Source organism: Carassius auratus, chromosome 26 (assembly GCF_003368295.1).
Source record: "Carassius auratus strain Wakin chromosome 26, ASM336829v1, whole genome shotgun sequence".
NCBI lineage: Eukaryota > Metazoa > Chordata > Actinopteri > Cypriniformes > Cyprinidae > Carassius > Carassius auratus.
The window spans coordinates 22819124-22846224 of NC_039268.1; the positions used below are offsets into that span (position 1 = coordinate 22819124).

Consider the following 27101-nt stretch of genomic DNA (forward strand, 5'->3'; position numbering starts at 1 on the left):
TTTTGATGAATGTGGATTAATTTTGTGGCTTTCTCATCACCACCTGTGTTTTTGAAGTGGTTGTTGTCAGTGCATTATAAAAACTGATTCAAGCACTTAAATTGGGTGGCATATGCACATTAACATCAGTTAATGGAATAAAGGTTTTAACTGTAAATTTAAGTTGATTCTGTGAACACATTTTTGCAGTGAAGACCTGGCAACCACAACTTTTTTTTTATGGTGTGTTCCATGATAAAACCAGTCTTGAAAAAAGAAAAAGATGACTAACTTGAGAGTAGTCTAAGCAGTCGGCCACAGAAAATTCTTTTTGAACATTGAAAAATGTTTTTTTCACAGATGGCTACCAAAAAATGTTTTTCTGCTTTAGTCATAAAGTCTACCAGTCATAAGTAACACAGGTATATATGTAGCAATCGGCCTAAAATACATTATTCCTTTTTTTTTTTAAAGCAAAAAATCATTAGGTTATTAAGTAAAGACCATGTTCCAAGTAGATATTTTGTAAAATGATTAGCATAAATATAGCAAAACTTAATTTTTGCTTAGTAATATGCATTGCTAAGAACTTCATTTAGACAACTTTAAAGGCCAATATTTTCTCAATATTTAGATTTTTTAGCACCCTCAGGTTCCAGACTTTAAAATTGTTGTATCTCAGTCAAATATTGTCCTATCCTAATAAACTATACATCAATGGAAAGCTTATTTATTCAATTTTATAAATCCCAATTCATAAAAAAATGACTGTTATAAGTGGTTTTGTGGTCCAGGGTCACATATATGCTTTTTCACTATGGGAACAACCAGCTTCTTCTGTAATGCTCAAATTTTGATTTGTATCTTTTATTCATGCACGGCTACTTTTGCCTGGAGTGAGGTCGAAACACCTGGATAATGGCAGGGTATTGTTGCATAATCTGACTGCATATGAAACCAGATTCAGCTGAATAATAGATTGAAGACTTAGAACGCACACACACACTCAACAGCAGCCCAAGCTTTAGGTCAAACAACTCTTGAAGCCCTGGTCATCAAAACCGCTCTCCACAGAGAGACCTTCAGCGAACATCACATCAGCCGTCCATCTGTAACGACAGAGCTAGACCTACAGGAACTGTCATCTGACATCAGCAGGGGGTCCTTTCCTGAAGAGACGCGGATTTAAAAGTCCAGCGCTCGATCTAGCGTGCTGAAATCTTTCAGCTCTTATGCCTGAAGTAGAAAGGGTATAATTTGCGAGGGCTGAAATGAACATTTCCGTCCATTTCCATGAAAGACCAAGACACCTATAAATGTCTCCCTGGAGGAGTACTTCATGCGTAGGATAATATAAGCATCATTAATGTTGGCCCAGGCCAGGAGACATGCAGACAGATGAGAGGAGGCTGATTAGCAGGTGTCTGGGAGCATGTGTGGAGCTCTGCTCTCCAGGGCATTGTACCCAGAAACCCCTGAGAGAGGCTCAGTTTCAGTGAGCTGCTGATCAAAAGCTTGTCGATGGAGGGAGAGCCGCACAGGTCACAGAAGAGAGACGGGAGAACATGAGATCATGGTGGCACTAGAGGGATAAGAGTTATTCAACCACATACATGATTAAAGTCATTTATGTTATCCAACACATTTTTATATGATGTAGAAACCTGTTCCCACCTTAAACTGAAATCAAATTTAAGATTAGCATTAGAAATGAAGTCGCATTTTGAGATATATAATGCAATTATGAAATAATATCCACAATTATGAGAAATAAAGTCACAACTGGCAGATTTTAAATCACATTGTAAGATATTAAATCACTTGGAGTGATAAAAATTCATGGTCACACTTTTTTTAGGGTCCAATTACTACTCACTACACACTAAATATTAACTATAACATGTTCCTCAATAAAATCCTAATTTGCAACTTATTATTTGTAAGGAGCTGTTAAGTTTAGGTATGGGGTACAATTAAGAGATCTAAAAGAACATGCAAAATTAGGCATTATTATGTGCTTTATTATAAATACTAATAAACATCCAACATGCAATATTATGCAAGCTACTTAATATTGAGAATTGGTCCTTAAGATAAAGTGTTACCAAAGTCTTAATTACAAAAAAAGTCAAAAAAAAAAAAGTCAAAAAAATAAAATAAAATTGCAAAATGGTCAAATATTAGGTTGCATTTGTGGAAAATGTCCCATTGTAAAATATTCTATCTTGTTCTGAGAAATAAAGTCAGTGTGAGATATTAAAATCACAAAAAGTTGAATTAACTATGAGTAAAATGAGACATAATAGTATGATATTTAGTCCCTTTGGGAGATAAAATACCATATTAAGAAATAAAGTTATAAATGTGAAACATTAAGTCATATTACAACATATATGCTCTAGAGGGAAGTCTGGGCGTCTCTGATTAGACTGTTGCCCCCGCGACCCGGCCCCGGATAAGCGGAAGATGATGGATGGATGGATGGATGGATTAATGCTCTAGCTGTAAAATATTATTATCAATTCATAATATAAAAAGTCACTATTATCAGAAAAAGACACTTTGGGAGATAAAAAAGACATAATTATGAGAAGTAAAGTTTGATAATTGAGATAAGTAATATTTTGAGAAATGTGGTCATGTTGTGAAATATTAAATCACTTGATGAAGAGAAGAGACAAACAGTGAGCTATTAAAGTGACTTGGAGAGATAAAAATTCCAATGAATATTAAGTCCAATGTATGTAAAAACATTAAGTGTAAGAAAAAGGACATACTGGTAAAATATTATCATCACTTAAAAAGATAAAAGGTCACAATATTAGAACATAACTGTGAAATCTTTTGGTACTTTTTGAGAGGTCATATTGTAAAATATGATCACTTCATTAGATAAAAGCTCATGAGATATTAAAGGGACAATAAGTAACTTTTTAGGTATTATATTATCTAAAATCAATATTTTTATTCATAAATATGCCCTCAATGGTGTACAAATACCTATGCCAATGTTTAAACTAATCCTCGTAAATGAAGAATTTATTATCTTTATATACATGGGACAGGTAGGTCGACGGAGGCTTCCATGTAGTTCCGCCATCTTGCAAAACTATAATAGCAGAGAGGGACAAAAAGTACTAAGCCAACGCGTTTCCACAGCGCGTTTTCGGTCAGAGCCAGAAACGCAGGTGCAGAGCAGTGAGAGGCGCTTGAAACTGCACCGGCAAGTTTAAAAGTCTGGATTGCATTCTTATTATGGACCATACATATGCCGCGCCACAGGAGAAGAAAACATCGTCGCCAAAACAGTCAAAAATAGAACGTAAAAGGAAACGTGACCGTAGATTACAGAAAACAAGAGTTAATGTCGGGGAAGCTTTTTCTAGGTGGAAAGAGCTAATGCTTGATAAAGATTTCAAAAGAGACGCTGAAGTGGCCAGTTTTCTTCTCGACAGGTAAGTCAGTGTTACAATCTATATTATAATATTTTTTTTATATCTAACAATGCACATTATTCAGAAAATATAATGAATAAAGAAGACATAACTACTAATTACAATATTTCATGTTTTCCACAGTCAGTAATTCATACTGTAACATTCGTTTGTTTGTTGTCATGTGAAATAACACACCTGTTCACCTGAAGGAAAACTCGACGAAGTGCTATTAGAAGACATCCCGTCAAAGCTTTTGGTACATATCGCCTACCGTAGATGCAACGCGCATTTGAAAAAGCGAGGCGCTGGAGAGCAAAATTAGTTTGAATGCAAAATACAATTTCACCACTAGATGGGAGTAATTCCTACTTACTGTCCCTTTAACTCACACTGAGAGATAAAGACTTAAACATTTTTGTCAACCAAGTCATATTTATAGATATAGAGTAAAACTGAGATATTAAAACATGCCATATAAACTCAAATTTACACATGACAATTATGATACCGTATTTACTTTTTTAATTAATTTATTTATTACTTTTAAATCATGGATACAGGTTTTATCCAAATATTTTTTAGTGCTTTTTTATTCAGTTCTTGCTCAAGAGCACTTTTTAAAAGTTTTAAAGTTGTAATCAAATTAATTAAATGGAATTCCGATTAATTACACAAACTACAAAGAATCAGATAAATTAACATTTGCGGAAAACATCCACAAAGTGAGAAAATTGTAATCCATTCCATTATTGTGGCAGAGAAAAGCACTAATGTACTCAGGAGCCTTTCCGGGGAGAGTTTGATTTCTCTGTTCGTATTCATACAGTCATCTCACCAGCCGAAGAGAAGCACGGTTATTACTGACTGCAAATCAGAGGTGTCAGAAAAAGTGGTGACCCGTGTAAAATAGCGCTAATGATTCATGATGTAGGAGCACAGCATAGCAGCAACGGGCTTTAATAAATACTGTGCGTCTTGTGAACGCAGGCACTCGTTTGAGGAACCAGACCCGTTGAATCACTTATTGAGCATGTGGATAAAATGATCAGGTTTTTTACCTTTAACGCATATGAAAAAACAATTAATAAAGCTGTCATAAAGACCATATGACCTTGGTGCTAACCTGTAAAATAAAAAAGGGAATCTGCCTGTAATATTCGATTTATTCCATTCAAATATTAATAGCCAGGGGACAAAACTGTTCTCAAGCCAGTTATAATTCATATGAGAGTCTACCAGGAGATGCTGCTGATAACTTTAGAAGTAAAACTCAATTCTTTGCATTACGTGGCTTGGTCAGCAAATCTTACACAGCTCATTGAACTAAAACTGAAATCTCACTGAGAAAAAATAGCAATAAGACAAATATGGAGAGAAAGCGTGAGAGAAGAGAAAGAGAGATTTGTGTTATGCAGTGTGAGGGAAGTGATCCTTGGAAACCCCCTCAGAATACCAGCGAGGGTCTGTTCCTGACTTCAGACATGCTTTTAACACCTGTCAGCACGCAGAATGGAACTGCTATTTCTTATGGAAGAAAAGAAAAACTGAAACATCCCAGACCTAAATTAAATATAGAAAAACACATCTGTAAAGCAGAGGGTGAATGGTTTAGGGCAGTGCTGCTATTGTTGTACGCAACTATTGTTATTTGTAACTATTAAAAATAATTGTAAGTAATTTAAACAAAATATAAATATTAGATGAAAACTCGAAATATATATATATATATATATATATATATATATATATATATATATATATATATATATATATATATAAATATAATGACATTTATCCATCCATACCTTAAGTAGGTATGCAGCCTTAAATTCACTGGGGCAAAAATAAATAAAATAGTCCAATTAAATCATAACAAAAAGATGAAAAGAATTATAATTTTATGCACTAAAATTACTAAAACAGAAAGTGAAATAACTGCAGCCTAAAATTCATTGGTGCATAAATAGAATGCATAAAATAAAATAAAATAAAATAAAAAATAACTAATTTCTACATAATTTAAATTCCAGTGGTTTTTTATTTATTTATTAACTGACCAAGCAATTTTTACACCTTTTGCTACCGTGATTTAAAGTAGAAAACAAAAAGCCATGTTTCTCCTGGCTCTTTCATGACACATCTGTCTGTGCTGTCATAACTAGCGGGATCGGCAAGAGTCTTGGGGGAAGGTGAAACACTTTTTTCCAGCCTTATGATGTAAGGGATGTTACTGAGAGTACGTGAGGGCATTACAGAAAACTGAACACAACAAAGTCAACCGTGTCCTCGAGACAGAAGCGCAGTTTGATTGTAGACGCACATGAAACAATTCTAATCTCACAAGACACAAATATTCACAGTCTGACCCAAAATTCATGCATCTGCGCTTTCCGAGTATGCTCATTTGTTATTCCTGGGTGATGTATGATGCACCGAGGCTAGAAACGCTTAGTAAATGCTTAGCAAAATTAGATTTCTTCCCGACGCCAGCAGTGCAGGATTTGTTGAACACCTTAGAGAGTTCGCAGCCTCTCTTTAGCAAAGATCACACTGAATTTGCCCTTTGACCTATGGGACATTAGGTAAGTTCACACAAGACCGATTTGAGCCCCAGGAGCTTGAGAATTAATTAGTATTGATATGCCGCTACTAAAGTAAAGAAGATCATTGTCACCCGGGGGACGACAGTTTGCCAAAATCTACTTCTTAAAAATCAAGGTTTTCCAATATTAATGGAAACCCTGTATTCCTATTCCATCCTCAAAACATCCACAAAATATAGTATAACATGAGACACATGCTAACCTAATGAACTGAAGACCAAAGTATCACAACTATCCAGATAAAAGGTTGAAAACAGAGTGCAATTACACAGAAAGTGCAATTTTACTTCAATCACAGGCCATTACTGAGACGCAAAAGTGCTTTGCAGTTTGATTCTGTATGAATGTGTGTTACATAGACACATTTTCCCCTAAGGTCTGCATTTAAGATTCAAATTGTACAACCTTTCAGTTGCTTGGCAAACAATCCTTCAGTGTTTCTCTTGTTTAACTGTCGTCTTATACATGAGCCAGATGACAAGAGGATTTATTGAGGTCCTTTTCTTTCATAGCAGCCAACTGTTGGCAGAACGTTATTGATTTGTCCTTTCTTTGAAAAGCATTCACTAAATAAACTTACTGTTAGTCTCTGTCTCCATTAAGAGACAATGGGACTGTATAGGAGGCAGTCCGGAATTGATAGGAAGACACTGAAGCTACAGCAAAAATACTGACTTGCAGATAATACAGTATGTTTAAATAATAATTTGAAAAGACATAAAATATAATGTGTACTATAATGTGAATTAATACTAAAGACTGAATACACATGAATAAACATTTTACATTTTTGTATTGAACACACTACCATTCAAAATCAAGAAAAAAGAAAAAGAAAAAAAGCTTTTATTCAAAAAGAATGCATTGCATTTGATTTAAAACGCTGGTTAAAAAGTGACAGCAAAGGCATTTATAATATTAAAAAACATTAATATTTCAAATAAATGCTGCTCTTTTGAACTTTCTGTTCATTAAAGAATCCTGAAACAAAAATGTTTCACAGTTTCCACAAAAGTATTAAGCAGCACAACGTTTTTCAACATTGATAATAATAATAATAAAAGATCCTTGAGTAGCAAATCATTATATTTAAATTATTTCTGAAGGATCTTGTGACGCTGAAGAATGGAGTAATGATGCTGAAAATTCAGCTTTACATCACAGGAATAAATTATATTTAAAATATATTAAAATAGAAAAATGTTAAATTTTAAATTGTAATAATATTTCAAAATATTACAGTATTTTTACTCTATAAATGCAGCATTTACGAACATAAGGGATTTCTTTAAAATACATTATAAGAAATATTACTGAACCCTAAACTTTTGAATGGTAGTGTGTATGGTTTAGTAAAAAAAAAGGTCAAATTAGAGAGGAGGACGGCATTTTATTGAAACCAATTACTGCTTTTTGTATGAGACATGTATGAGCAAATCTAAAATCAATGACACCACAATAATACACTTCTTGTGAAATATAATAACTCCGCTATGGAAGACGTTTACCTTTACTCTGCTCTTTTCCAGAGCGTTCTCCAGTTCCTGTTTGGCAGCTGCTGTTTCCTGTTGATGGGTTTGACGCATATGTTCAATGGCTGATGCGTGAAGATGGTTCAGCTCTGAACGCAGGGATGCTGAGAGGAGAAGGAGAGACACAGGGAATGAAAAACAGGACTATTCCAGGGAGATGATCTGCTGTCTGGAGCTGAATTAAAAATCATCCATCTCCGTTCCTCCCCAAAGCATTAACGTCACAGCTGGAAATGGAAGTGACACTCGTTCCTCCACCTGCAATTTCCTGTCAGTGCTCCCTCATTATGCTCCTTTCCACTTTCTTCCAATTATACATTATTTCAATGAGATTGAGCTATAATTAGAGCTGTAGAACTCCGCTGGTTTCGCTTCAGGACTCTGAGGTTTTACATTCAACATCTAGTTCCAATGCTGCTTGGTGTATAAGTACATTTATTAACATTTATTAATACCACCAACAAAATTCTAAATTATTAACATGGCACAGGACGAATAATGAAATTATTTTATTTCCAATTGTCTCTTTACTTGCAGTCAATAAGCCATTCAACAAAATAAAATGATGCAAAATGTAAATTATTTATTACTATACTTCTTATTTTAGTTTTATTTTTCCCCAGCTCCATGAAACCAAGTCATTAGATATATCCAGATATATGCCACATTTTTGTGAGTTTTAGCATTCTGCAATCTATGATGGGCATAAATTGGAGCATCACCGTTCAACTTTAATAATATTTTAATAAAACGGAATAAATTGAATTTTAATTTTAACTTTGTTAATCATGCAGTGTTGAGCCACATCATATTTCTAGATTTTCCAGTTGAGACTGACACACACACACACACACACACACACACAGAGAAAGAGAAAATACTGTTAATTTCTTGAAATATTGGACTTATATATAGATGCTTGTTTGGTCATATCAGTAAAAATAAAAAAAAATTTCATTAAAATAATGAAGTAAAAAAAAACATCCAATGTTGTGGTTTATTTTTTGTAGAATAATCTCTTTTGATTAAGTAAAGGAAAATGTTATGTACTTTATGAGAACCAAGTACACTCTTTTAAGAAATAAACAATAATAATAATAATAATATATTAAAAAAAAGAAAGAAAAAAAACTTGAATTCAGTTTTTTATCAAGCTAACACATTGATCTAACCTGATTATATATAGATATCATATTAAAATGACCTTTGGAAATGCATTTAAGTCTAAACAGGTTTCTTTAGGCACTGGCGAAATGTTTGTCCTCTTCATCATGCATTCTCTTTTGCTGCCACATAATCCATTACTATGGAAACAAATATAGATATTACAGATATTGACTATATTGACTAAGCAAATGGATCTGATTTCACCACGCACAAAAGGACGGATGACATTGGAGACATTCAGTCCTAAAGACTTCATTTGAGCTAGAGTAAATAATAACAGGCTCTGAAGGGTCTGTGAATGAATGTGTGTCTGTTTTACCCAGCATGGCCTTGCCCTCATCCTCCAGTTCGAAGCGGAGGGTCTGCAGCTCTTGTTCTGACTGCTGTTTCAGAGTCTCGATGTTCTGCCTGTGAGCCTCTCGCAGAGTCTGAAGCTCCATGTGGTGCTGCTGCCGTAGACGCTCCTCAAGCTCCTACACACAGACACACACACACACACCAGTTCATTAGAGTAGACATATGTATAATCTACATAAACAGTATATTAGATTTATGAAAGTATACTGATGCTTCTTTCATGTCTCTCATATCACTCGCTCCAGTTATAATAGGAGGAAAAAAATAATTAATTGCACTTCCAGGACATCTTGCATGTGTGGGGGGGTGGAGGAAGAAAAATCTAAGAAAAGAAAAGAAAAAATCATTGACATTTTTTCTTACCTATTTTTGCTGCTATACACAACAGAAAAATAAATTATGTAAGAACTTGACTCAAGGAGAAACTTCAGAAATGTTTTACTTTGCCTTTCAGGGCCATTGTACAAAACTGTTTGCTACTGCTTGCAGTAAAAAAAAAGAAAAACTTAAATGTATATGGTAAGCATAAACCTGGATAGAGGACTAGATGCTCAAAAGTCAAAAGACAAAAACATCACTTGGAAAAACAACAAAACCAGTAACAAAAGAAGCTGTGTGAGATCATAAAAAGTGGAAGACGTTACATTTTTGTTAAATATGTTAGCTAACAGAAAAATAAAAAAATAAAAACCATTCAGATTTTTACTAAGATCCTTCTATTATCAATTGAAACCCACAACAATATTTAAAACATAAGTAGGTTTAATATATACAAAATCAACATTTATTGTTTAAATATTTTATATTTTCTTTGTCATTTGAATATAAGAATTAACTGCACAATTACTAGAAATGTGTACTTTTGATATTATACAATTTTCATACAGTGTTGTAGTCGAGACCAGCTCATTCGAGTCCGAGTCCAGATCGAGTCCAGAGAGGGTCGAGTCCGAGTCAAGACCGAGTTCAGAAAGGGTCGAGTCCGAGTCAAGACCGAGTTCAGAAAGGGTCGAGTCCGAGTCAAGACCGAGTTCAGAAAGGATCGAGTCTGAGTCAAGACCGAGACCAGAGAGATTGGGTCTGAGACAAGACCTAAAGAAATCTTCAAGAGTATGTCAAATGTTTCGTGGAAACAATAAAGGTTAAAAGGGCCACATAGTATGTGGTGCAAAGGTAATTTTATTAGTATTATGAAGTGTTACTTGTCAATATTAAGTGCTCATTTTCACATAACATCGTTGTACCACTATAAACATCCATATAACCTTTCTAGTACACATAATATTACTGTACGACTCTATATTGTAATTCTACATAACACTTCTAATGCAAGTAACATTACTGTACCACTATACCTGTAAATGTTCAACTGTAACAGCTTTTACATAACTTTTAACCTTGAAGCTTAACTAATGACTGCTAATATCCTTACAATGTATTGGATTATGTGCACTTTAGATGTTGTGAAGATTAAAAATGGGCATAATTACTTTTCAAAAAAATAAGTGAGGAGACCATCCTGCTACCCAACCGAGCACGATGTGGTCTCATGATCAATCCACCCCAACTAAAAACTCTCTCTACTGGCGCAGAGGAAGCGGGGACCGACAACAGTTACCATTTTATCACTTTCTGTAACAGCAACGGATAATCTAATGCTAATTTCCCTGGATGGTGCGTTTTAATGCAGGGTAAAATATACACTAGTCGAAGTTTTTTTAGTTACGGAGGGCATACACACAAGAGCCGAGTGACTGTCCAGGAAAATTTCATCCAAAAGTGTGTATGTGCCAGGGGAAGAAAGCTGGATGAAATGCAATATAAGTTCAATGCATTCTGTCAGACATTGTTTTTGAGGGGGAGATGTTTAGTGTTGAGACAGTCAGTCTGTGTCTGTATTCATTATATAATTTAATTAAACAATATTTGTTTTTTTTCTGTGACCATTTTGTCCTACTTTGTAAAAATAACACAGTTGAGAGAAATAATGTAGCAATGTGGCTTTCTGGAAAGCGGGATCACTACAGGCGGATGGCAGGAGGGTAACTTAAGGCCGGTGACACACTGGCTGCGTGGCGTCTCTACTGCGTGCCAGAAAAGGGTGGCTGGTTCGCGTTTTCTGTGTCTTTACCCACCAGAAGCGTGCCTGCACACGGCGCTTGGCGCACTGCTGCTGCTGTAGGTGACATAGAGGGAGGCCGTCAAAAAACCAGGCTCTTGTCTTCATGACAACGATATCAAATTAATTTTTTTATTTTTTTACACACCTACTGATAAGACACCGTCAACAGTATTGACGGCAAAATAGAGTATGTTTGACAGGTGCAATATTTGAAAATCGATCATTATTAATTTATTTTTAAAATTACATTTATATCTGAATTTATGTCAACCTATAGACTTTCAAATATCAAAATGTCATGAATTTAATATGCATTTGTGTACAAAATGACATATAAACATATTTTCCTAGTATATTTTGCCTGGAAACGCTTCCAACATGCACGCGTGTCGCGTGAAAAATAGGCGTCGGTTCTATTTCTAGCATGCACGGGTTTTCCACGCGTCTCACGCAGGCAGTCTGCAAGATCTAACCTGTTAACATGGGAGCCGAATTAAAAACAGACACGCCACGCAGCTGGGGCGCTTGCGCCACGCATCCAGTGTGTTGCTGGCCTAACGTCTCACGTCAAAAGAAAATCACCAGTCATTGGATGTGTCAATCATACATCAATTTAAATAAACATTAACATACAGTAATAATCATGAAATATTTTGATTGGGACTCGAGTGGACTCGGGCATAAGTCCGATTCCTAATATGTTCGAGTCCGAGTCAATACCGAGTCAAAATGCACACGAGTCCATGACAAGACCGAGACCATTAAAATACGGTCTCGAGACCGAGTCCAAGACCGAGTCCGAGTCTCGAGTACTCAACACTGTTTTCATACATACAATTGTTTTGGAAAAATACAACCCCCCCCCCCCCAGCATTTACAGCTCTGAATTTGGAGCAGTTCTTTAGAATGGTTCATTTACTTATTTAACACTTTAAACTTGATAAGTTAAACTACAATTCCTTCACCCGTTTGCTCAACAACAGAAAGGGCTTTTAGTAAACAAAACAAAAAAAAAAAACAAAAAAAAAAACAAACAAACCAAACATCTGGTTGCTAAACCACAGAAACAGGCTTGCTCAAACTTAAACCATAAAAACCGACCGGTTTAATCATCAAAAACCTGTTTGCTTAAACAGCGAGACCAAATTGCTCAAGCAATGCCAAATTTCATAAAATTTACAATATTGACCTAACCTGCGCTCGTTTGGTGAAATGGATGGCTAGACCAGAACTAAACTAAATAAATAAAAATAAAAATAAAATAAAGACCAGCATGAAATTCATACTAGTCGAAGCAGGTCTTTTCAACAAGGTGAATAAGAATTCCAACAGGTGCACTTGCCAAAAATATGCAAAACAGGCATCAAAAGAAAGCAGCACTTAGCCAGGAACACAGGTGTAAATGTAGCATGTTTCTCAAACAACTGTCAGTGACAGGAATTATTACTCTATCAGAAGGCACTTAAGCATCTCCGCAAGCTTGTTGAGGATCTTGGATGGTTGCGGTCTAGCGCCCAGCAAAAGGAACGCAAATTACAGCACCCTGAATTAGATTAAGAGAATGGAGCTGTTTGAGCGCTGGAGATACACTGACATAATGAGGGGTAATGCAGGGCACCTGCCTCCACTGAAAGACACTTTGGAGTCAGTGATATCCAGCAGAGTGGGTTGTGGATGTGAGAGGAAGTGGGTTAGGGAATGACAGGGAATAGAAAATTAGACCAACCGCTTCAGTAAACATGGACTGCACCAAACCAGTTGGTAGAACAATCCTGGAAACTGAGCCACTTTAATGCGGAATTTCAGAACAAAACAAGCTCTGTAAGGTTGGATGGGGGCAGACGCACATTTCCAGGTTTCTCCTTAATTATATGTTTGGGTTAATTCCAAGTGGCAACCTTCCGCTCCCTCTCTTGAAACCAACACGGAAGTGAATAAAACTGCAATTCATTAACATGGTTCAAGTGACCCAAATCCGATTTTTTGCTCTCATGTGGCACAGATCGGATATGACCGGTGTACGTGTAAGCAGGAAAAAACCGCATGGATTCCGATGTTCTCAGATCGGATGAATCGGATACATGCATTTGCGTGTGCCATGTAAGCAGACAAATCGGATATTCCCCAGTAAATGCGAGCCGTACGTCATTAAAAAGTGACGTCAACTCAGGTGGACACCGCCAACTGAGATCACATGACTTATTATAGGCATGATGGAGGACGAAGGATACACACAGTGGAGCAATGCCGAGGTTTCATGTCTTTTCAGTCTTTGGGGCTAAGAGATGGGGCAAAAATGTAGGGTTGTTACAGAAATAAAGGGCTCTCCTTTTTTTCTCCGCCATACGAGACCAATGTTTTGCTGATTTTTTTTATTTATTTATTTTTTTGCTGCTCCCCGGCCCTTGACGAATGTAAATCGCGGATTAATTGCAGCCCTACTGTATAATTTTATTTACATCTGCATCCATTGTATTTTGTGCTGTTTTATTTCTTTTTCCTGGTCAGAACGTCTACGTTTGGTAGTTTCAGCAGTGTACAGTGTAAATGCAAAAATTGGATACGGGACACTTTTAAAAGATGATGTAAGCAGGTCGTCAAAAAAATCGGATATAGTCAGAAAATCGGATTTGGGCATCAAGACCTGCAGTGTAAATATAGACTCCCCATATTAAATTGCCCAACTTTACAGCAGGAAAAAAAAAAGTTTACAACCTGGTACAAAAAATGTATTTGGTATATAGCTAATTTTGGCTTTCCTGACAACTGCGAGGGGGTCATTTTTTTTTTTTTTAACTCATCCGTTTAAATTATATTACGCCTTAAATTTCTGCATAATTAAGGGCGTGGCCATTGCCATAGCCAGGCTTTAAAAATTAGTAAGGTCCAGGGGCAGGGGCGGACCTAGAAAAATATTGATGGGGTGGCAAGAAGGTTGCAGGAAATTTTGAGGGGTGGCAACATATGGCAGACATATATATACTGAATTTAGTCACAGTTATCACAGTATGATGTTAAATATACGAGCACACTACAAAAGGACACAGGCTATCATTTACAAACTTAATCTCATGCAATCAATGTCTTGCATTTGGAACAGTTATAACAAACATTACAAACATATAAGGAATAAGTGACCATAACCCATAAGCACCACCACACTCACTAATGTAATGTAATTAAGAGCATTATAAAAGGTTCAGTGTTATCAATATGTCAATTTATTATAAGAAACACAAGATTAAGAAATTTTATTCTGACAGGTTGTCATAAAGACATTGCCGTTTCTGTCAGTCTGTGTATATGATACGAATGAATGATGATAGTTTTATCAAATGAAATGGTGAAATCCTCTCATAGCGCGCTGACGTGCACATGTGTAGCTTACATCATGCATCAATATAGTGAAGAGCTGAAAACACCACGCGTGCTTCAGTGTGTGTGTGTGTGTGTGTGTGTGTGTGTGTGTGTGTGTGTGTAGTAGAGCACACATTCCCAGCGATGTGTTTAACAACACCTTAAGGGTTCCCATAAGCAGGATTTTTTTGTTGTGCCCCCCTTCCGCAAATATGATGATGGAAAAAAAACCTACTATGGGGGTGAAAAAATATCTTCAATCAAATAAAAAACTAAATGAATAAATTGTATTATTTACAAATCACAATTGTAGCTCTTGACATTTATTTTTATTTTATTTTTATTTTTATTTTATTTTATTTTATTTTATTTTATTTTATTTTATTTTATTTTATTTTATTTTATTTTATTTTATTTTATTTTATTTTATTTTATTTTATTTTATTTTATTTTATTTTATTTTATTTTATTTTATTTTATTTTTATTTTATTTTTATTTTATTTTTATTTTATTTTTATTTTATTTTTATTTATTTTTGTAAGGGTTGTGATATGCACATTTTTTGTTGAAGAAATTATAAAGCCTGTGTCATCTATAGCAAAAAGGTGGCCAAAAATTAAAGATTAAGTGAATATTTGAATGAAATATTTGGTCAGTAGCCTAAACAAGGATTTGATTGTCCTCTAAGTGTAACAGCAGCAATCAGCATTTGTAATAACATGTACACAAATTGTTTATTTTGTATTTGCCTACATTATGTTTTTATATAATGCATTTTAAAGGCTATTGATGGCTTAAGTCTGTTTTTATAGCAACAACAACAACAACAACAAAAATATTACAGTATAATAATACTTTGTAAATTCTTTAGAGTTTGGGGATTGCAAATCATTTGAATAAGTTCAGGAGTTCAAAGCGGATTTGCGAATTATTTGAGTCAGTTTGGGGATTGCGAATCATTTGAATCAGTTCGGGAGTTCGTAGCGGGATAGCGAATCATTTGAGTCAGTTATGGGGATCGCAAATCATTTGAGTCAGTTTGGAAGTTCGGAGCGGGATCGCGAATCATTTGAGTCATTTCAGGATTTCAAAGCGGGTTCGCGAATCATTTGAGTCAAGTTTGGGGATCGCAAACCATTTGAATCAGTTTTGGAGTTTGGAACGGGATGGCGAATCATTTGAGTCAGCTATGGGGATCGCGAATCATTTGAATCAGTTCGGGAGTTCGTAACGCGATCGCGAATCATTTGGGTCAGTTGGGGATCGCGAATCATTTGAGTCAGTCTGGGAGTTCAAAGCGGGTTCGCGAATCATTTGAGTCACTTTGGGGATCGCGAATCATTTGAATCAGTTGGGGAGTTCGTAGTGGGATCGCGAATCATTTGAGTCAGTTATGGGGATCGCGAATCATTTGAGTCAGTTTGGGAGTTCGGAGCGGGATCGCGAATCATTTGAGTCAGTTTGGGAGTTCGGAGCTGGTTTGCGAATCATTTGTATCAGTTAGAGAGTTCGGAGTGGCTTTGCGGATCATTTGAATCAATTCGAGAGTTCAAAGCGGGTTCGCGAATCATTTGAGTCAGATCGGGAGTTCAAAGCTGGTTCGCGAATCATTTGAGTCAGTTTGGGGATCGCAAATCATTTGAGTCAGTTTGGGGATCGCAAATCATTTGAATCAGTTCGGGAGTTCGGAGCGGGATCACGAAAGATTCACGCTCGTAAATTTTCAAATTACCATAACCTTTAATTCGTTGCTGCCAACTGGGGTGGCAAGGCTTTCTTTTAGGGTTTTAGGGTAAATCATACCCTATTTATTGCATTGTCAGTACTATATTTGTGAATAGTGAATAGTGAAAGTGACATTCAGCCAAGTATGGTGACCCATACTTAGAATTTGTGCTCTGCATTTAACCCATCCGAAATGCACACACAGAGCAGTGAACACACACACACACTGTGAGCACACACCCGGAGCAGTGGGCAGCCATTTATGCTGCGGCGCCCGGGGAGCAGCTGGGGGTTCGATGCCTTGCTCAAGGGCACCTAAGTCGTGGTATTGAAGGTGGAGAGAGAGCTGTTCATGCACTACCGCCACCCACAATTCCGTCCGGCCCGAGACTAGAACCCACAACCCTTCGATTGGGAGTCCAACCCTCTAACCATTAGGCCACGACTTCCCCAAAGAGATCCAGTGTTCCCGCCCAGTTACGAACTGGGGACCTTTCGCATGTAAGGCGAACGTGATAACCTCTACACTACGGAAACCTGTATGGGGTTTATGGGGTGGATAATTTTAGCAGTTGTTTATTATTCATGCAAACATAAAATTTTCTCCAATTTCAAATCACATCAGAAAAGCATTTATTTTCAATGAAAATTAAGTAAATAATCTAAAAGTTAAGGGTAGGTGGGGAGGGCTTTATTGTCCCAATAATTTGGCATCCATTAAATTAGACTCAATAAGTTATTACTGCATACTGTTTTATAATGTACTACAATACTGAGGTGCAGATTATTGCCACTATTTGCAGTAAGTAGTATAAATACCAGAGATCCTGCTATTTTAACATAGTATAAATAGAATATACTGTATAGATATTTGCACTTAGGGTAAATAGCAGATCACAAAAAAATGCTGCTATTTGCATTTTTTCGATAACTGCCAGACTAATGCCGGCAATTAAATGTTGCCAGATGTTGCTATTAAAATAAACAAAAACCTATAATTAAATAAAATAAACCGAAATTATTTCAAATATTTTGGAAATTAGATAAAGTTATCGCTGATCCTAAACCACAACTTCCTACTTTATTAACTTTCTAAAGTATTAAATATAGTGAAAAAACAAGTCATAAAACGCTTATATCTGGATCTGTCTGCGTCTTGCGCTCTCGCTTTATTTTCGAACATTAAAAATGGTCTGGGCCTCGGTGACCTCATAGCTGGCTACAGCCATGGGCGTGGCCACTTGAATGACAGGTGGATTGTCGCTGCTGTCACTGCCGTCAAACTATGTGGGTGTTTTTTCATCAGCTAGGTCCGCCTTTTTGCCCATTTTTGATTATCCGGGAGTGATGCTTGGTGACACGCTGCCAAGAAGGTGACGGCCGCCTCCACCCACTTTTGCCTTCAAAAAAAATCTTTGGAAACCAATGGGTGACGTAATGGACACTACGTCCATGTTTTATACAGTCTATGGTTCAGTCCCAGGCTGTGGCTGGGCCACTCAAGGACTTTCACAGAGTTTTCTATAAACCACTCTTTGCAGTGTGTTCAGTTTCATTGTCCTGTTGCAATGTGAATCCTCTGCCCAATCTGAATTTTTGAATGCCCTGGTCTGGGTTTTCATTAAAGCTACCTCAATATTTTGGTGCACTGAGCTTTTCTTTTAATCTGATGAGTCCCTCAGTTCCTGACGCTGAAAAACAGCATGAGGCTGCTACAAGCACACTTTTCTTTTGGGATGCTACTCTGCAGGTGAAAACATGAAAATATATAAAAGAAAAGAGAAATGACAAGAAATGATGGTGGTGAATAAGTGAGATTGCAAAGAAGAAATGTTGCGAGTTGGGGCCAGTTGCATAAACTGCTTAGACTAGAGTGAAAACATCCAGTTTCCAGATGTTTTATGAGAGTTTATGTTTCCTCCAGAATAAGCAGACTCCTCCTGCAGCCCGATGGCTCGGTAAAACTGAAAAGGTCAGTTCATTTCTGTCATTCAGATAACTATCAGGGACAACAGTGGCCTGAGCTGCATAACACACACACACATGAGAAAAACATCTACAGAAGGATGTTTTTTTATCTGAATGACTACAGCAGTCACACACACACACACACACACAAAAATGCAGAGTTGTGATGTTTATTCCACACATTTCTTCCCACTCTAATCTCATAGTACCATTTTCACCTCCTCAAGTGCTACGAGGATGATGTCACATTCCTTGTGTGGAAATGAGTCTGGAGTGGGAAAAATTACACTTCGCTTCTTTCCCTGCCAATGAAGCTTGTGCATTAATTAGTGAGTTATTTTAGGATTCAACACACGGTTTTCAGATAAATGAGAGAATCCCCCTCAAACACTGAAGCACAGAAAACAACCCATTATAAATGCAAAGGTTTATATTGATAACAGTTATATTGATGGCATTTTATATTGAAGTTAAAATAAAATAAATATTAGAGGCAAAACTTTGAAAAAAAAAAACATTATAAATGTTGCCTTTAAGTTAAGTTTAAAATTACAAATTGAAATAAAACTAAAACTGAAAAAAAAAAAAACATTAAAACCGTACTATTTAGAAAAAAAGGGGGAAAAATGGCAAAAGCACAATTACAAAAAATAGTTACATAGTTTATTACAATGTAAACAAAAATAAAAGTGAATTCAAAACACTAATAAAAACTATAATAGATCCTAAAAATGATTCTAAAATAACACTGCATTAATGATTTACTGTTAAATGTAGCACAGTACTACTACTATTATGTATCATGCTAAGGGGTTTTTGAACAAACATACTACTACTACTACTACTAATAATAAATGATTATAATTAGGGGACTGTGTGATTAATACCAGTGAAAGGTGGCTATGACTCAATATAAGAGCTCTGCAATGCCTCACCACTGCTCTATGGTCAGGTGAGGCAGGATATAAAACATCTCTCATGTCTTCTCAAACTAGATTTATTTAGCTTTTGTAGGCACTTAATGTAGTTTACCCCCTCATAAAAGATCTGGGAACTAGCTATCTGTTTTCATTCCAGCAGGTTTTATGATGCTTTGAGACAGGACTACTTAACTTTGGAAATGCTCAAGAACCACAAAACAGGTTTCTTTTTAGACTTGCCAAACTATAGCTGTACTCTATGTATGACAAGACTTAAGTCAGTGCAACTGCTTTAAAATAAAAATAAAACAAATTATTCAAAATAGTAATAGATTTTATATGCTACATGTTTGGATGAGTATATTGAAGCCAATTTCCACCATGGGATAAACAATGAAAAGTTAATTGTTGCTATCAATCTCACAATTCAGACTTTTTACTCACAACTGTGAATTACATATCTTATCATTTCAATTTTTTTTTCTCAGAACTGCAAGTTTATATCACATAACTCAAGAGTTCTGAAGAAAAAGGATAGAATCATGATATATACATTTTACATTGTATAAACTCAGAATAGCAAGAAATCTTTCTTGCAATAGTGAGGTTACATCTTGTTATTCTGTTTGTTTGTCTGTTTGGTTCAGCAGTGGAATAGCTAATTAAAAAGGTATTCACAAATGCATATAATTAAATACAATTTAATACTGATGTTTCTCTCTCAACTTTTACATTTTTTATTTTTTTGTCCTAGATGATATTGTCACTTTATTGCTCATACCTCACAAATCTGAGTTTATATCTTGCAATTCTTTGGAAAAAGTTAGAATTGAGAGATTTTTTCTTTACTGCAATGGAATGACAAATAAAGAGGTAATTGCAAATGTATATCTCACAATGCTGACATTTTCCGCAAATTTTGAGTTTATATCTCGCAGTCCTGAGGAAAAAGTTAGAATTGTGAGATACAAACTCAGATTTGCAAGATAAACTCGGAATAGCGAGAAATCTAACAATTCTGTTTTTGTTTTTTTTCGCAACAGAATAACAAATAAAAAGGTAATTGTAAATTGGTACCTCACAATGCTGACATTTTTCTCAATTGTGATTTTCTGGCTTTTTTTCTGCAAGTACATATTGTGACTTTATCGCAATTCAGAGTAGTGAGTTCGTATCTTACAATTCTTACATCCCTCAGAATTGTGAGATAAAAGTCTGAATTGTGAGATATAAATTAATATTGCGAGAAAAAAAGGCCAAATTTGTGAAATAAAAACATCACAATTACATGAATTTTTTTTATTCCATCTCTAAAATTGGCTTCTATGAGCCACATCTGAAAAGAGCAAACAGAGGGCAGTAAAAGGCAGCTCTCAAATTTCGAAGTATCTTCAGATTTCTTCTCCTTTAGCCACAGTGACTCATCAGGTCCATATGCTCTCGGCCGGCATGCAGTCGAGAATGGGCACACACAAGTGTTTTTACCTACTGTGGCAGCTGCAGGATTTTGGCCTGTTCTTTCCGGCCGGGTAAAAAGCGGTGCTTGATATCAGCAAAAAACTACAGGAGGGAGCTGAGCTGGATCTTTTTGCCTGTTGGAGCAGGATATCAGACGGAGGAATTGCACGCTCATTTTCATCTCAGAGGACGGAGCGGCGAGGGGTAAGACTGACGCCATCTTCCTCCTCCGCAGTGTTGCTGAGCCCATTAGCAGCAGAGCAGCGTTCCTCCGCCTGACTTCAAAAGAGCAATGCTCAATTTTGAGATATTAGTAAGCAGAGAGAGAGAGAGAGAGAGAGAGAGAGAGAGAGAGCTGTGGTGATGCGGTTGGTGTGAGATATCATCATACTGAACTTCTGATGATAATTAAACACAAGTCAATAAATCGGCTCCTGGTGTCTACCTCAGATGTGGTGCTCTGGAGCAGAAAGCTATTAAATGGGATTTCAAAAGCCTTCTGCTGGATCTCCATTCATTACATGAATGAAGCAAGGACATGAAGAAGCTTATTTTAATGGCATGGCAACTGGGTAAAACTCATATACCGCAATTATCGCATCTGCCTGTGCTGCAGGGAAACTCATCAACATGCGCAAATTACTATTGTGTCTGATTTTTTTATATGCTTTATGCACCAATTATATGCTAATTATTCATCTGTCTATAACCACAGTCCACACGCCAGATAGATGGAATAGATGGAACAGATATAGATGGAAAAATAGATATAATAGATTAATAACAGATAACCATGCAGATTTATTATTCGCTAATAACTGGGAAATTTAAAGAATTATTATTATGAAACCAAATATGAAAGCATTAACTTTACCTGATAAAACGTGGATCATCCATTTCTATCTTATTAGCTCACAGGTGTAATTAAATACACCAATCTACTAAAATTAAATAAATCAATTGTGAAATACAAAACTGTTTACAAAAAACATTTAACAAAACATATAAATCAGTACATTTATTCTTAGATATCTGTTGTATTTTATTTTAGCACAACATTTAATTTTTTTTATGTTTTGAAATGAAACACAATTTATATATTGTTTTGGTGATTTAATAATAGTTAATTTAACTAAATCAGTTAGTTGTTTTAATAATTAATTAATTAATATAATGTTTTTTATGTTTTATTAACTATTTAATTGTATAGTTAACAGTTTCTTTAAATATGTAATAATTTAAAGATTAATGGGTTAATGTAATAAGTGTGCTGGTAAAAAATTACCAGCTTAAACAAATTAGTACATAGCTAAATATACAAATCTATTACAAACAGAAAAGCCAATATAAATAAATGAAACATCGGGTTAGGCTTTCTGATTAAGGGTTCTGGTTAGCAGTTTGATATTAGATTAGAGTACGAAACAGCAGGTCTCTGTGGCAAACTGGGTTAACAAAAACAGTTAACCTCTGTGTGTATATTTCCAAGTGGCATCACTGGGAGATAAACCAATTCCCATCCATTGACAGCTGGTGGCCGAGGCTCATAGTCTACTGCCAGGTGTGGCCCTGTCTTGGACGGTGGGGCACATCAGTAATAGAGGTCAGCTGGTGTCATCACACATAATGTGTCCAGAAACCAGCTGTGACATGGAGCACTGAAATCCATTACACAGCTGTTTGCTGAAACAAACAGCAAACTGAGCCACTGGAATAATGATTTAGAGCCCATTTTAACCAGCAAAAAAATGGCCAAGAATTCCGACCACAGCCGTTGAATACGGTGAATGTCTTGAGATACCACACTTTGGTCATTTATAGTATAACAATAAATATAATAATTTTATTTTTAAACAAACAAACAGATAAATACACACACACACACACACACACACGTACAGCTCTTACCACCATCGGATGTCATCAGTTCTATTTTAGTATTATTTACATACTATAATTTATTATTAGTATTTAGTACTATTTTGAATTAGCTTTTATTTTTATATTTTCTTTTTTCATATAATTTCCATTTATTATGCTATTGTCATTTTTAAAGCAAATATATATATTTTTTTAGGTTAATTTTATTTATAGTTTTGTTCAGATTTCTTTTCTCTGTCTGTCTGTCTGTCTGTCTATGAATGGGTCCCTGGGTCTGTAAAGGCTGAAAACTCATAATTATGTATAATTTTAGTTACTGTTTCCTAATTGTAAATTTAAATAAAATTAAATTTATGCATTTAGCAGACGCTTTTATCCAAAGCGACTTACAGTGCATTCAGGCTATCAATTTTTACCTATCATGTGTTCCCGGGGAATCGAACCCCCAACCCTGCGCTTGCTTGCTTGCTACCGCAATGCTCTACCAGTTGAGCTACAGGAAAAAAAAATCAGTAACAGGTCATATAAAATTATGTGTCCGTGACGTAAATAATATTCTTGACCTAAGCCTTTTCCATTTAGTGGCATCACAACAAGCCTGTGCAGGCCGTCTGCTTCCACTACTTCTTAAAACAGTGAAGTGAAGCCTGAGATTCTGACTGACGCTCCATTTGGTGAGTCAATCTCAACTTATCAGCAGTTATTCAAGCGGTCTCCTCCCGCCATCCCTGCTCGCAGCCTTCATCTCCAGGCCTGCGGTGTGGAGCCACTTCAGCCCAGCTCAAGGTAATCATTTCCAGTCAGAGTGAGAGTTTCTCTCCGCTGGAGTCGTCAGGGGCCAGGTACTGGATAAAGCAGACATTAAAGCCTTTGACAGCAAGCGCTCAGCCATTACTAACCCACAGAGAGGAGAGCCGAGAGCAGGCAGGTTATTCCAGGACAGGGGGAAGAGAAGGAACTGAGAGACGTGCTGTGGGCAGGGCTGGATCTGTGGCAGATCTGCCTCATCACACCAAATCCATTGAGGGCCTTGCGTGAGGGCAAAGGTGGCTAACGGTCAATTTCACCAGTGGACATACAGGCTGAAAGTATTACGTTCCGCAGTTGCTTGGCTGCCTCTGTACAAGGCAAGAGCTTCAACAGCAAATGGAAGTTGGAGTGAATGTGGTCTCATGTAGTCAGACTGTTGACAATCGCTATGAAGTCTCATCCACAATCCACAAAGACTGGAAATGGATGCTCGCCAAACAGCAGATACAAATAAAAATGGTTTTGGAGAGCAAATAAAACATGTTAAACACCAGTGACCAGTGACTGTACAAAGAAACTACAACAATATAATCTAACCCTTGCTGATGTAAGCAACACAAGTCATTCAAAATGGTCAGAGAAAATATCCAGTGTACCCTTCCTCTGATGGCTACTTCCAGCAGGATAATGCACCATGTCACAAAGCTCAAATCATCTCAGACTGGTTTCTTGAACATGACAATGAGTTCACTTTACTCAAATGGCTTCCAGAGCCACCAGATCTCAATCCAATAGAGCAGCTTTGGGATGTGGTAGAACGGGAGATTCACATCGGATGTGCAGCCAACACATCTGCAGCGTGATACTATCATGTCAATACTGAGCAAAATCTCTGAGGAATGTTTCCAACACCTTGTTTAATCTATGCCACGAAGAATTAAAGGGATAGTTCACCCAAAAAAATGTAATTATGTAATTAATAACTCACCCTCATGTTGTTTCAAACCCGTAATACCTCCGTTCATCTTCGGAACACAGTTTAAGAAATTTTAGATCTAGTCCGAGAGCTTTCTGTCCGTCCATTGAAACTGTGTGCACAGTATACTGTCCATGTCCAGAAAGGTAAAAAAAAAACATCATCAAAGTAGTCCATGTGACATCAGAGGGTCAGTTAGAATTTTTTGAAGCATCGAAAATACATTTTGGTCCAAACTACGAATTTATTCAGCATTGTCTTCTCTTCCGTGTCTCTTGTGAGCGAGTACATTGCAGTTTAGTGATATCCAGTTCGCGAACGAATCACTCGATGTAACCGGATCTTCTTGAACCAGTTCACCAAATCGAACTGAATCGTTTGAAACGATTCGCATTTCCAATAAGCATTAATCCGCAAATGACTTAAACTGTTAACTTTTTTAATGTGGCTGACACTCCATCTGAGTTCAAACAAACCAATATCCCGGAGTAATTCATTTACTCAAACAGTACACTGACTGAACTGCTGTGAAGAGAGAACTGAAGATGAACACCGAGCCAGATAATGAACAAAAGATTGACTCGTTTTCGAGTCAAGAACCGGTTGCATCGGTTTTCAGATCACCAGTAGAGATGGGAAGTTCGGTTCTTTTCCGCGAACCAGCTCTTCCTGGACAGTTCGATTCAATAAAACAGTTGAAGAAAACGGTTCACCGGTTCTTTTGCGCTCTACGTAATGACGGAATTGGTGATGATTTCCCTTCATTCAAGCCTTAGGTTTACCCGCACTCATAACATTAGCACAGAATCAGTTCAGAATCAATCACCAAAAGAATCAGTTCAGTCCAGACGCTCTGTGTGTCGGTCTGCTTCACACTGAATCACGCATGCGCAGTATCATCAGCTCCTCGGTTCTCGAATCAGAAACGTCTGACAGAAACAGTTCTTGACTCGAGTATGAGTCAATTGAATTGATTCTGAATTTTATGAAGCTACGAGAATACTTCTTGTGTGCAAAAGAAAAAAAAAGTCTCCTCCACGTCAACCTAGCACCTTTTTGGAGAGTATCCACTGAACGTAAATGGAATACCCTGTTCTGTGTCAGCTGGATGTGGAACACAGAGGCATAAAAACTCAAATAACAAGAGAGCTAGGAGGTGAAAGGAAAAGATAAGAGCGTGCATACAGGTCAGAGAGGTCTCTCTGCATGAAACAGGTGGGAGATTATGTTTTGTCATGGTTACCTTGAGGTCGTGCTGGCGGGCTTCCTGCATGTCCTGCATAGCGCAGCAGTGCGCTTCCTGCAGCCGCTGCTCCCTGCGCTGATGCTCCAGCTCCATTTCCTGCAGCTGCTGTCCCAGGTGCTCTCGCTCCTGACTGAACTGTGCCTGCAGCTGCTGCAGGGAATGCTGGGACTGGGAAAGCTGCATCTCCAGGCTCTGTTTCAGCAAGGAAATCTGCACAAAGGAAGCAGGAGACACTGGTTGATAAATGAAAAAACTCTGCAGGTAAAAGAAAGCAAATGGAATGACCTCTTCAAAAACAGCAACACTGTACAACACAAACAATGAATCATTTTTTACATTTAAACATTAAACATTTAAACATTATTTTGTGTATTCAGGGTTTAATGCACGTTAAGCTCAACCAAATTTGTCGAATAATATTGGTATTCCACTTGTCCTGCAATAAAGTAAACTAAACTAAAGTAAAGTAGAGTAAAATCAGGTACTAACAATGGCAAGTGAATGGTAAAACTGTAAATGTAAAAATGTGAAAAATAAAACATGACCATTTGCAACTTTGCAAGCAACTGTATTTTCAAAAGAAAACTAAATTATTGAAATAAAGCTTAAATTAAATATTATATATTGACATATAAAATGAGATGAAAACTAAACAAAAATGATAAGTTAGAAGATAGAAGTTTTGCTATCTGTAAATAAATAAACCTAAAACTAAATTTAGGACTAAAGCACAAACAAATTACAAGAAAAAAAAAAAAATGAAAATATAAAAATGAAAGCTAATTCCAAAAGCAAAAACAATTGTAAAAACAACTTACAGTAACTATGATTTAAACAGATTTAAAGCTAAAATAATGTTTTAACAGAAAAATTTATGTAAATAAAGGGCTTTCATAAAATTGTAAACTTTACATTTACACATAATCCTCCGAACACTTCTTCACATTTTTGTGGTAATCAACATTATGCTACATATTCGGTCGATTAAGCTTAGCGTATATTGTACCCTAAATATTCCTTTAAGTATGAGCAATAGTAATCGTGACAATTCCATTATCAAGCACCACTAATTAGCAAAACTGTGTAAAACATGCTCCTTATAGAGGTTACAAGATGAGATACAGGAAAATGGCAATGATGGAAAATCTTCATTCATTTTAACGGTCACAGCATTTCTAATTCCACAAACTGTTAGCAGGCTTGTGTGTGCAAACACACATTGGCTCTAGTCTTCCTCTGTGAATAGAGCTGTGAGTTGAGTAAGTGGTGTGCGAATTTGTGTCTAGCCAGCCATGTCAGCCAAGGACTGAATGAGGACTCAGTCTGGGACAATGTGAGAAGTCAGACGTCGGCGCCAGATACGCTCTCCTCACACCAATCGATATGTTAGAACTGGAGGTTTCAGTGGCTTCGGCCCACTCCTTGGCCTGCTAGCCTCATTAGAGGAGTCGCTCATGACTGGAGGGTGACAGGGAGAGAGTTTTTCTATGTCATACCCGCCAACAACTTGTGAAGGCAATAAAACGATGCTGCAATTGTCGGTGACATGAGCGAATAATTTCATTTTCAAGCTGGCTGGAAGTGGTTCCAATATGGCCAGGATATCACTGCTCATATCCCAG

At 36.6% G+C, this 27101-nt stretch overlaps 1 protein-coding gene and 1 non-coding gene across 2 annotated transcripts in view; both read right to left on the minus strand.

Annotated features, from left to right (window-relative positions):
* LOC113044730 (protein FAM184A-like) overlaps positions 1–27101 on the minus strand; it is a 90717-nt gene that overhangs the window by 21574 nt on the left and 42042 nt on the right. Inside the window, exons 9-11 of the mRNA XM_026204909.1 lie at positions 25477–25689; positions 9038–9191; positions 7528–7655 (exon numbers count right to left, since the gene is read on the minus strand). Coding sequence (XP_026060694.1) covers positions 7528–7655; positions 9038–9191; positions 25477–25689 — 495 coding nt within the window. The remainder of the gene's footprint in view (positions 1–7527; positions 7656–9037; positions 9192–25476; positions 25690–27101) is intronic.
* trnav-uac (transfer RNA valine (anticodon UAC)) lies at positions 16745–16817 on the minus strand. The gene has a single exon. It is a non-coding gene; the product is annotated as a tRNA-Val (tRNA).